The sequence below is a fragment of the Leucopleurus acutus genome (assembly GCF_964270905.1).
Source record: "Leucopleurus acutus genome assembly, chromosome: 4".
Taxonomy (NCBI): domain Eukaryota; kingdom Metazoa; phylum Chordata; class Mammalia; order Artiodactyla; family Delphinidae; genus Leucopleurus; species Leucopleurus acutus.
Genome location: NC_139146.1, coordinates 113,258,459 through 113,271,648, shown reverse-complemented (window position 1 = coordinate 113,271,648; position 13,190 = coordinate 113,258,459). Strand labels below are relative to the sequence as shown.

The window sequence follows — 13,190 nt, the reverse complement described above, 5'->3', positions numbered from 1 at the left end:
TGGGCCATTCCTGCCCCATGTAGGACCCTCCAAAGGGCACACTTGGCTCAGGGGCTCCCCATCAGCTTGCCGTGGCCTTCTTACAGCAGCACTACAGACTGAGGCTCTTCCTATCTGAGCCTCCTTCTGTCCCTCTCTCCTTTCACAGGTGTCGGACCTGTATTGCAGTCAGAAGTTTCACCCCACCTACGCTGCTCTGTCTCTTCTTTATCCTTCACAAGGATTTCCCCCAATAAATCTCTTGTACATTTAATTCCATCTTGCCATCTGCTTCTTGGGTGCCCACACCTCTTCCACAGAAAAGAAAATAACTCTGATGGGAAGGCAGAGCCTTGCTTCAGACCTGGACTCCTTCCTTTCCCTCCTTCCTGTCAACAAATATGTTGAGCACCTATCTCATTGCAGGCTTTCCTCTAGGAAGAGAGGAGGTTCCTCGAGGGATGAGGTTCCCTGATATGATGGAGGTTTGCCTTTTAATTGGAATGAAAAAAAAAAAAACGTAAATCAACAAAACACCAAATATGTAAAATATCAATATGTAAAATACCAAAAAATTAACAAGATAATTTTAGATAGTAATAGATAGCAATTTAAAAAATTAAACTGAGTGAATTAATAGAAAATATCTGGAAGAAAATCATTCCTGAGGGAAAGAACGTCACATATAAAGACCTCAAGATAGGCATAAGCTGAGAATGTCCAAGGAGCAGCGAGAAGGCCAGTACAGCCACAGCACTGAATTGGGGCGGCCGGCAGTGGAGGAGAGGGTGTGACGATCAGCTTTATGTGTCCATCTGGCCAGGCTACAGTCCTCAGTTATTCAATCAAACAGTAATCCAGTGTTTCTCTGAAGGTATTTTGTAGCTAAGGTCCATTATCAATTGACTTTAAGTAAGGGTGAGTACCTTAGCTATTCTACGTGAGCCTAATTCAGTCAAAAAAGCCTTAATTAAGAGCAGAGCTGAGGCTTCTCTGAAAAAGCAGAAATTCTACCTGTGGGCAGGAGCTCCAGCTTGTGCTAAGAGTTCCAGCCTGCCCTTCCTAACAGCCTGCCCTACAGATTTCAGATTTGCCTAGCAAGCTGGATAATCGTGTAACCAATTCCTTGCAATCAGTCTCTTACTCTATACCTCCTGCCTACTGGTTCTGCTTCTCTGGGGAAGCCTGACCGATACAGATAGAATTTTAAAAAGCCGTAGAGATAGACAGGAGCCAGACTCTGTTGGGTGATGAAGGTCATGATAAGGAGTTTGGATGTTCAGTAGTCAAAACCATTGGAGATTTATGCAGGTGAATAGTATAATCTGATTCTAAAAGTAACTTTATACAAATAATTTTGGCTATTCTGTGGTGAATGGATTTGAGGAGGGCAAAAATAGAGGCAAAGGGACCAGTTCCGGGGATACTGACATGGTCCAGTCAAGAGATGATAGTGGTTGAACGAGAATGAAAGCAATGGATCTGGAAGGAGGGACATGCACACATTTTTGATGGATTATGGAGTGGAGGTAATGGGCTTGTTGATAGATTTGGGAGCTTTGAAGTGTGAGAGAAGGCAAGGGATCAAGGATAGTTCTAGGTTTTTGACCTAAACAATGGGGTTAATGATGGTGCCATTGACTCAATAACAACAAAATAAAGAATTTGACACCTCAGGTCAAAACAAACAAACAAAATTAGGCTCTGACCATATCCTTTCAGGCCAGGAACATGTGGGCTTAAGGTTCCACAACTGCTTCCCATTTCAGGGCTGTTCTACTAATTGGAGAGCACAGAATCTCCAAATCCATCACCTTTACACCCATATCTCAAGTGTGCACCAGAAGAAAGTCACTCTTTCTGATAATCAAGTGCTGGGCAGAAACAGCTTGTGTAGGTCTCATACCTTCATGGATTTCTTCAGCTGTTTCGCATCAAACACTGCCGGTGGGGTCACGAGGGCCACCATGAGACACTTGAAGTGGCCAGAGAGATCACCCTTCAAGTCATCTTTCAGTTCCTAAAATTAAAAACCCGAAGAGAAAAGTATGAAATACTTCTCCTTTCTCTTCCTCCAAAGTCACCTAGTGAAAGACAAACACGAATGTATGAATTCAGACAAAAACATGCCCATCCACAGGAGATAAACAGAAATGGTGCAAATATTTCTATGGATATTAGTCTGCATTTTATGATCACTTCCAAAATGTTCTGTTTTATAGACGGTTTTCTGAAGGGAAGCCAGTGAAGAAGTTTCTCTGAGGGCCACAGATAGGAACTGTGTATTAAAATGTATTTCCCAGGCCCTTGATGCTCTCAATGCTTGGGTTGGGGTGAGGGAAGAGGAAGGGGAGGAGGAACCCTGTAATTCACACCCAGCTTCACTGGGAGGTGCTCTAATCCAGCCTTGCTTCTCGGTAACTGCCAAAGAGTTTTGAAGGGAAAAGGGGAGGGAAGACAGTGCTTGGTCATTTGCCTCTGGTAAGAGCATGGAACTAGGAGGCATCAAAAGCAGTTTTCTGGCAACAACAACAGGGGAAACCCAAAATGTGGTAATAGGGGAACCTTACTTATTGATGCTGTCCTTCAGCAGTGTTTTCATACATTACATAAGTACGGGCCATCTCCCCTGCTTGAAGGCAGGTAACATGGTTTCCATTTTTAATATCCAAAGGAGTGTTATTGAATAATTATATTTCCTGCTCTTGATTATTTTCAGCCCTGAAACAGAGGCTGGAAGCCTCCCAGACTGCTATGACAATGTGGGTACAGACCAACATCTTCCATAACACTTGGGGGCCCAGCAGGGGCATGCTCCTGCCAAAACAAATGGGATGGAGCGGAGCCACTGTAGTCATCATGGGGTGTTTCCTCTCCAAATGCTAAATTCCACCCCTATCTGTCCTCAACCCAAGACTTTCCAACTGAATCTTACTTCACATGCTCTCATTCTGTCCCACTGTGAGACATGGTTGTCACCCTTCAGCTCCATCCTTCCTCCATATTTTGGAAATCCTGAAAGGCCAATGGATCACTCACAATCCCTGTACATGAGTAGGCTGCCTTGCCCAGAAGCTTGGCAATTCAGTTAAGCTGACAAAAGTTTACGGGGCGCCTGCTCTGTGTTAGGCACTTCATTGGTGAGTCAGACACAATCCTTACCCCTAGGACATTACTCCCTAATGAGAAAAATGGAAATAGTCAAAGTTAAATTTCCACATAATATGTTAAGTATCTAATAAAGGGAACACAGAGAAGGGTGTCTTAATGGAGCCCAGGGGCTTGGAGAACACTGACAGGTGATGCCTCAGCTGCCTTGGATGGTCACTACACACTCTCAGTTCTGGACCCAAAAGCCTGACTGGTTTGTGTTTCCACCCTTTCCCCTACACAGTTCATCAGCCACGAAGCTAAAATAATCTTCAAAAAATATAAATTAGGTTATAGTATTTCCTTTCTTACAAACCTCCAATTGTTCCCTATTGTTCTTAGAATAAAATCTAAACTCTGCACCAAGACCCCAAGGTCCGGCATGTTCTAAGCCTCTCTTCAACCTCATCTCTTCCTTCTGTCACCCTTTACTGTCTATACTCCTGCCATATTAGAACTCTTCCTGTTTCTTAAGTACTCCCAGCTCGTTTTGGCCTCAGGGCTTTTACATTTGCTGGACATTCTGTCTGAAATGCTCTTCCCCAGATCAAGCAGAGCAGAAGCCTGAGTATTGTTTAGTCTTCATTGAGAGTAAGGTAACAACCTGTCACTGACGTTTCTTCACCACATGATCTAAAGGAGCCATTCACCAGTCATGCTCTAGCATATCATCCATTTTAATACTTTCATAGCACCTACCAATATCTGAATTTGTTTTATTTATGTATTTATTATTTTTCTAATAGAATGTTAGGTCCATTAAAGAGAGGAGGCTCTGCTTTTTATTCCAGTGAATCTCCAGTGTCTAGAATATCTCCTGACATAGAGTAGTACCCCACTCCTGACACACAGTAGTTTATTATTGAACAAATAAACTGCTTGGAAAAGACACACAAAATGTTCTTGAATAGTTCTTGTATAGTTTCTGGTACTGAAGAAATATTCATCTGCCGAACAAATTAAAAAAAAAAAGTCTATAATTACATAAACATATTAAAGTTGGAAAAGAAATTAAAGATCATGTAAGACAGGATTAATCAGGTAATTGAACAGATAATTCTTTATTGTGGGCGACTGTCTTGCGCACTGTAGGATGTTTAGCAGCGTCCCTGACCTCTGCCCACGAGATACCAGAAACATCCCCCCCCCCCACCAGTTGTGACAATCAAAATGTCTGGAGACATTGTCAAATATCCCCTGGGAAGCAAAATCCTTCCCGGTTTATAGCCACTGATCCAAGGCAACTCTCCTTATTCAACAGGTGAAGATAACTGAGGCCCAGAAAGATCAAATAACATGTCCACGGCCACTCAGACAGTTCAGGGAAAAGCCCAGGACTCCTATTCCAGGCTGTTGACCGGATACATAGGGGACTTTCTGTTACACTTGGCCTGAAACAAAAGATCCGTGGGCATAATCATATGGGAGCAGCCTTGGTCCATTAGTGATTAGGCCTTTACTGCCTGTTACGTTAATGAAATCTTACCCTTCCGTATGCTGCTTGGTATTCCTTAGCAATCAGCTGCCGCTGTGCGTTCGACCTCTCAGTCAGAATGCTAATGAGCGCTTTCTCATCGGTTCCTAAATGAAACGAAAATAATGGTATTCACCATCAACTCAAATATGCTTAATATCTGTTGTGAACAAAAGAAAAATGATTCTGGGTCTGAAACAAATGCAGAGAGGAAGGCATTTTAATTTTTAATTTCCAGGTCTTACCAGGTTGGCATCATTATTTCTTTGATTGCTTGGCTTTTGGAAAAGAAAATGAACTTTATTTGGATAGTTTAGGGGGAAGAAAACCATCACTGCCCAAATATTCCTATCCGTATATCAGACAGAGAAGTGGCACAAAGAACATACTGCTTTGGAAGTAGGTTTTTTCATCCTTCTGAGGTCCAGTTACTGTCTTATCCCCTTTTATCTTTCTATCTCCATATTTGATATAAAAAGTCATTTTTGTTCCTCTAGAAAAAAAGGAACTGACATTTATCAAGAACCTACCACACACTAGGCACCTTTTATTCATTGTCATAGTTAATATTCACGAGGCCCTGGGCAGTAGGTATGATTAAGCTGTTCTAAAGATAAAGACACTAACATTTAGAAAACTTACCTCACTTGCCAAAGTCAGGCAGCTTTTAAGTGGCACAGCAAGAATCTGAACCCAAATCTCTTAATCCAAAACATCTACTTCTATCAGTGGTCCATACCTCTTTCAGGCATTTCAGACCCATATACTTAACCACCTGTTGTAAGTACAAGTAAAGGGCTGATGCTGGCCTGCCTGAAAACAACCTCCAGGTCACTATTTTTTTGGTAATTATAGTATTAAGATAATGTGAGAAGTTGTGTCTGCTCCTTTGTGGTAGAGGACTGCCCCTGGGTTGGGGGCTGTGAGTTGGCTTCTGTCTTGGGCCTGCATGACTAGAATGGTATAAAAGATCCACTGGAATTCAAGGCTCAACTTCCCTGTGTTGAGGTGACCACACACACCTTACACCCACGGCAGTGGTACACACGCTACATGAATGACGGGGCAAAAGAAACGGTGTACTTGATTAGCTGCTGGGACTCCTAGTGACAGATGTTGCCCCACGGGGTCTTTGGTCTTGTATTCTTCTGCATAGTTAAGTAAACAGAGTTAGATTAACCCTCATTGTGCCCTGTGAGTCTGATTATCAACTTGGACCTATACAGGTATGTGAGTTGGTGCACGACTAGACACCTCCAACTACAAGTATCTCAAACTCAGCTGCTCCAGGTTGGATTCATTCTATTTCTTCTCTAACTTGTCTTTCATCCTATGTTCCCTCACCAATGACACCACTACAGATGCAGTCATCCAACCAAAGATCCTGGGAGTTATACTCCTTTCTTTTCCTTACTTTTTACATTGTAACAATCACCTGCATCTCTTGGATTTGTCCTCTTCTCTGCCACTGTGCACTCATCATATTTTACCTAGAAACTTCAACAGCCTCCTAACTTGACCCCCTTATAATTTATACTGTATATTACTGCCTAAGTAAATTTTTTTTCTAAGTAAATTTTTTTAATGCAGCAGATCATGTCAGTTCCTTTTTTGAAATTCTAATGATTCTCCATAACCTTCGGGATGAAGTTTAAGCCCCTTAGCTTGTGCACCAATTAATTAGGACCTAGCTCCCACCTCATATTTTAATTTCCTACCCCCTTCTCTGCATCTCTATACCCTTTGCCGCTAGACTCCAGACATAACTAACTACCCACAGTTACATGTAGGTTGTATGCCAGGCAATTTCTCCTTTCTTATTTCTGCACGTGCTACATGCTCAAGACCAGAAATTAAACCAAGATGTCTCATGGTTCAGAGGCTGGATCTGACACGTCTCTAAGGCAAATGCCACCATGACGCCTGGTTTTGGTGTTGGGAGTAGTGCTTACAAACAAAAGCCTCCTTCTCAAAGCGGGCCTGCCAATCAAAATGTGTAAATTAGTGAAGAAACATAATGTTAAGGAAGAAACACAAGCGATAGAATTTAAAGACCATTAATTCATTCAAATTGACATTAACTTCATGGAAAAGTCTATTCAACCCTGTGTTTAAATAGGCAATCAAAGAGATAGAGAAAGAAATAACTTTCATTTTAAAATAGCAATAAAAAAACCTAAACAGGCAGAAATACAATAATATTACATTGATAGTAATAGTATAATTACTATTATGAACCTTAATAGTATAATTCATGGAACTTTACAAACTGACCCTCAAATTCATAGGACAGGGCAAAGCCAAGAAAATCTCTTGCCTTACTAGACACTAAGTGTCATTATAAAATAATAATAATTATGTAATAGTCATAATAGTAATTATGACAATGTTATATTGAGACAGTGAGAGGCAAACAGACCAATGGAATGTAACAGAGAGCAGAAAAATAACAAAACTTATAGGACAGCAGTGGCATTACAAATCAGTGTGGCAAGGATGAACTCTTCAATTGATTGCACTGGGACACTTACATAGCCACTTGAGATAAAATAAAATTAGATTTAAATGCCATTCACAAACATTAATTCCAGGCAGATTAAAGATCTCAGTGGGAAAAATAAGATTATAAAATTTTGGGGAGAAAATACAGGAGGATATCTTTATGAGCTCATCATAGAAAAGACACAATAAGTACAAATCATTACAAAAAATATTGGTAAACTTAATTTCACTAAAATTTAAAACTTCTACGCGATAAAAGTTACTGTAGCCAATATTAAAAGAAAATTACAGGTCTTCCCTGGTGGCGCAGTGGTTGAGAGTCCACCTGCCGATGCAGGGGACACAGGTTCGTGCCCCGGTCCAGGAAGATCCCACATGCCACAGAGCGGCTGGGCCTGTGAGCCACGGCCACTGAACCTGCACATCCGGAGCCTGTGCTCCGCAACGGGAGAGGCCACAACAGTGAGAGGCCCGCGTATGGCAAAAAAAAAAAAAAGAAAATTACATTCTTGGAGAAGGTATTTTCATAGCTTGTAATTTTTTAAAAAAGTTTTGTATCCAGAATTTATTTTAAAAAATAAAATTTAAATTAAAAAGTAAACATTTTTTCTTGCCAAGCACAAAGAAGACAACCCAACTGAAAAATGGATAAAAGATATGGAGGTGTAATTCATGGAAAAAGAAGAAAATAAACAAGAAAGGATGCTTAACTGCATCAATAATGGGGGATGGGGAGGAGGAAGGAAACAGATACAGAATGAGGTACAATTTTAGATCCACTCAGTTGGAAAAACTGATTAGGAGGACTGCCGCAAGTACTGATGAGAATACGGAGAAAGAGGAAGTCTCATATATTGCTGGCAGGAATACTAATTTGCATATTTATTTGAGAGAGCAGTGTGGCAAAATTTCTAGTTAATCTGGAGATGAACATTACCTTCAACCCAGACATTTCAACCATTATACTCTGGAGAGGTGCTAGCAAATGTGCACAACAAGACATAAGCATGACTATTCAATGCAATATTTTTATATTATAATAGAAAAGAACTGTAGGCAACTTAAGTGTTCACTCACTATTCCCATCTTACAATGTAATAATAAACTATTCCGCAGTTAAAAATTAATGAACTAGAGCTAAACATATCAACATGGATAAATCTCAAAAACATAATGTTAAGGGACAAAAAAACAAGTTGCAGAAGAAAACATAAGGTAAGATTTCAAGTTATACTGTTTGTGCCCATGCACAACAATAGGTACATACATATGGAGTACAGAATTAAAAGTTTGGTGGGAATAAATTCTAATTTAGAATGCTGTTTATCTCTAGGGAATGAGGTGGGAATGAGATCCAGGCAGAATCGTCAGGGACTGTATCTATAATGATTTACGGTGATGATGATGATGATGATGGTTGTTGGTAGCAGTGATGGTCACGGTAGTGTTTAATATTAAGTAAACATGGCAAATATTAAGATATAATAAAACTGGGTTCCCTATACTTTGCCGCATTATTTCACAATTTTTTTAAAGTACCTTATAATTTCTCTAATTGAGTAAGGCAACTTGGGCAACCTGAACCCATGCACTTTTAGCTTTAACTTCCTGATGTGCTTCAACAATAAAAAAGGAATTGTAAAGCATCACTCACCAATTCCTCTGATTGCCTTATGAATCGCTTCAGCGTCCCCTGATGCGCTAAAGCTGGGATAATCTCTCATTGTCCCTTGGTGTCCAACCTAGAAGAAAATATCTGACAGTCCCACTAGTCCACAGTGACATCTTTACTTATGTTACATACGCATATTCCCATATGCCTACTGGAAACACACAACAAACCCATAATTTGCACACCTTCTTATCACTTCAGGAGTGGTTCAAGAGAGTCTCCCCACCCCAGATATGCAGGCAATATGACAGCTACCACATTTATAGTAAGACCTCTCCTTTTCTTCTCTTGTGTAACAAATTGAAAATATAAAACATTCATTCTCTAGAGCAGTGGATTGTGTTAATCATGGTGATTCTGAAGAATATTTGCTTTAAAGTGATATCTGCATGAAAGCAGTGAGAAAGTGGACATTTCCTACATCTTCTTTTTTCAAGTGATACTTCAAAGCTCTTCACTGTATCTCACCTAGAAGTAACTGCAGTTTATAGACTTCAAGATGTTTTAATTAATGTTCACCATTGTCCTTGGGAAAACCTACACCAAAGGATCCATAAGTGAAAACCCCATTAGGACTGTCTGTTCTTAAGCTTTGTTTAATGGATGTACAATTGTGGCAGATAAATTCCCTTCTGAAAGCTCCACTGACATAGGTCTTCAAGAATAGCATGGAAGTAAAAAATGCCATGATACTAATTTTAAGCACATAAACTAGAAACTTGTCAGTAAGCTGAGAAAGACCATCCTACAGAAGGAATAAAATATCTTAAAACTGCTTAAGAGAAATTGAGAAAAATCCAAGTAAACATGTACTTCTATGGTACTTCCTAACTCTGAATAAAAGTCTGTCTTTACAGTGACAATGTTTTCTTTCTAACTGATGTTTCTATCCTATTACTGAGTAATATTGGCTCTGTTGTCTTATGTTAATATGGCTTCATTTAGGCTCTCCTGAAGTGTTGAATATTTTCATGAAAGGACATTATCTTGTCACATTAAAGTGAATGGAAAATTAATGTTTTGGCACAGTAAAAAATGACAGTCTGTTGATTCAATAGATTGGATTGAACAATTTATTTCAGTACATTCCAACACTGTTTCACCTTAAAGTACCCAAAATAAAGTTTTGATTCCAAAAAAGTAATTATAACAAGTTAGGAACTAATTGTAAATGTGCCTGATCTAAACCACCTGTAAGAAATCAGTCACTTCAACACGATCTTTGGAGAATTCTCTTTCTTCAAGGCTTAATAAATATTTTATGGATTCACACAGCCAACTGGCTTCCTTTCAGTTCTATTCATTTATGAACTTTCGTGTTTATCTTATCTGTCCACCTTCCCTGTCTGGCATTTTAGAAGAACCATCACAATATCGGAGCATTTGAGCGCTTTGTGCCCAGCACTGTGGCACCTTTTATACATTAACTATCGCCTGCACAATGGCACCGATGAATGAGTAAGAATGATCCATGTCACGTGTAAGACACCAAGATTGAAGGAGACTGGAGAATTTGCTCAAGTCCACATAGCTAGTTAAGCAGCAGAATTTAAAAGCAGTTCTGAACATTGCAGCCCATTCCTAGTCTGTCTTAAAACGTAGTCTTGGTACCACCTGGGCTGACTCTTTTGTGAAATAAAATTCATATTTTATGGCAAGACAAGAAAAATTTAAACATAAACATTTTTTTCTGCCCTTTGGCCTCCTCTCTCCCCTCTACGGTGCACTGTGTATCTGCATTCTGCATTGACCAAACCTCCCCCATTGGCAGGAATACCTGCTCAGCCATAAACAGCAACATTCTCCCAGCACCAACAAGACAACTCCTTAAAAGATAACATTCCTTCTTGATCACGACCTACCCCTTTGTACTTGCAGATCTGGATTGTGTGAACTGTCAATAATACATCATTTAATGGACAGCCCTCTGTCTCAAAAAACTTATACAACTGTGCTTTGACTTCTAGAGGGTGGAATAGCTCTCCGAGCTTTCTGAGAGGCTGTTCCTGGGTCATAATCCTCAGCTGGGCTCGAATAAAATTTTCCATTTCTTTCTTAGATCGGTTGATTGATTTTTTGTTGATTAAAATGCATATGACCAGGCCCTGCCCTAGACATATGGAACCATGGTCTTTAGAAATGAGGTGTCAGACTGCACATGTTTTAGAAGCTTCCCTGGTGCTTCTGTGCCATGGAGATATTCACATGGCTGCTTTTGAATACAAAAGACAAAACTGTAGTCAGACTCTAATTATCCATGAATTATGAAAACTCAGGGTTTCCATTCTAGCTGTGACCTTTTCACTGCCCTCTGCTACCTATACATCAAAGTATGCCGAATTTCCAATGTACAAAACTAGAGAAGGATGAAATTCCCAATCCATTATGCAACTTGCTACCTAGTAAGAATTTAATGGGGAGGAACTACTCGTTTGATTAAAAGGAAAAAAAACTACACACACACACACACACACACACCTGTGTGAAAAATGGCACAGGACTTCTGAAATGGAATCTTAGTGAAATCTTTCAAAGTGTTTCAGTTATTTAAATGAGCAGTGTATTCATTTGATAGACTTCATTGCCCAAAACATTCAGAAATAAATATATGACTTATGAAAAAAAATCTTACAGTAAAAGAAATTAATGGAATCTTTTAAAGTAATACATGTCACGCAGTGAACAAGGTGCTTCACAGACATCTTATTCAACTGTTACCATGACCTTAAAGAGGGGGATTTTATTATTTCCATTTAAAAATGGAAGACAGGCTTCCCTGGTGGCGCAGTGGTTGAGAGTCCGCCTGCCAATGCAGGGGACATGGGTTCGTGCCCCGGTCCGGGAAGATCCCACATGCCGCTGAGCGGCTGGGCCCGTGAGCCATGGCCGCTGAGCCTACACGTCTGGAGCCTGTGCTCCCCAACGGGAGAGGCCACAACAGTGAGAGGCCCGCGTACCGCAAAAAAAACAAAAAAAAAAAAAAGGGAGAAACTGGATCTCAGAGAGATTATTTGCTTGACATAACTCTGCTACTAAGTACAGCCCCAGAATTTGAACCCACTTCCTTGTAACTAAAATGCCTTGAGGTCTCCACCACATCATAAGGCCTCAGGAAATTCCATATTAGTGGTTCTCAAAGTGTGGTTCCTGGATCAGCAGCGTCAGCATTGCCGGGGAACTTATTAGAAAGCAAATTCTCAGGCCCCACCACAGTCTTACTGTATCAACAACTCTGGGGCTAAGATTCAGGATCCGGGTTTACACAAGCCCTCCAGAGGATTCCAATGCACTAACGTGTTTGAGAATCACTGCCCTATTTCGTTCTTAGCTGCCCAGAAAACCAAAACAAAATCGAGCAAACAAGTCATAGATTCTTTTGTGGGCGTGGAATAAGAATTTGATGATGAGCTCATTGTTTCAGGAATGTTGGCATTTTTACAGCCAAACCAAACTGCTTGCAACGCCTGCTCCATTGCAGGCTTAATTCTTTGACATTTAAATTACTAATCAATACTTGACTTAGTTTATTTCTATGAACCCTACTACCCTAACAAAGTGTCAGCGCTAGTGCAGGACATCCCATGAATACTTGGCAAAGTCTTTTTTTTTTTTTTTTTTGCGGTCCGCGGGCCTCACATTGTTGTGGCCTCTCCCGTTGCGGAGCACAGACTCCGGACGCGCAGGCTCAGTGGCCATGGCTCACGGGCCCAGCCCCTCCGCAGCATGTGGGATCTTCCCGGACCGGGGCACGAACCCGTGTCCCCTGCATTGGCAGGCGGACTCTCAACCACTGCGCCACCAGGGAAGCCCAATACTTGGCAAAATCTTTTTATTTTTAATCATGTTTGATCGGATTTCCATCCACATCCCTTAAACACATTTAGTTGCTTTTCTTCTCTCAAACTTGACCTTCAGATGCCCCCAAAGGGAACAGGATCCTGAAACCAGTTGGAAAATAAATTTACCGCAAGGAATGTCCAAATAAAGGGGGGAAACAACAGGAGCTCTTTATATTAATAACAATTGCTGCTACTCACTATTTGCTAAGCACGTTTCCTGCATTAGGTCATTCAGTCCTCACAGTGAACTGATAAAGCAGATATAATGAATCCTATTTGCAGATGACGACTAAGCTGTTGCCCAAGTTCTCACAGGCGGCAATTGGTCAGTCTTTGCTCCTAATAACTAGGCTAGGATGCATCTTTCTTCTTCATGCCTATTTAACTTTCCCTGACCCTCTAAAACTATCCTTCAGATGTCAGTCATAGCCCATGACACCTTGAAGCCACTGGTGTGGCCAAGCCAGGCCTGGGGAGCTGTCTGCCACTACCCCTGAGAGACGCCAGTCTGTCCTTGACTCGGGAAAGTCAGTCGTCTCTATTTCTTCATGAAAGCGCACTGCGTTTGCAAGAA

General features: G+C 40.7%; 1 protein-coding gene across 4 annotated transcripts in view; it reads right to left on the bottom strand.

Moving 5' to 3' along the window:
• The window catches only part of ANXA3 (annexin A3), a 57,822-nt gene that overhangs the window by 23,667 nt on the left and 20,965 nt on the right, over positions 1–13,190 (bottom strand). For all 4 annotated transcript variants that reach the window (XM_082837620.1, XM_082837618.1, XM_082837621.1 and 1 more), the window contains 3 exons: positions 8,760–8,847; positions 4,616–4,710; positions 1,886–1,999 (listed from right to left, as the gene is read on the bottom strand). In XM_082837620.1, coding sequence (XP_082693746.1) covers positions 1,886–1,999; positions 4,616–4,710; positions 8,760–8,847 — 297 coding nt within the window. The remainder of the gene's footprint in view (positions 1–1,885; positions 2,000–4,615; positions 4,711–8,759; positions 8,848–13,190) is intronic.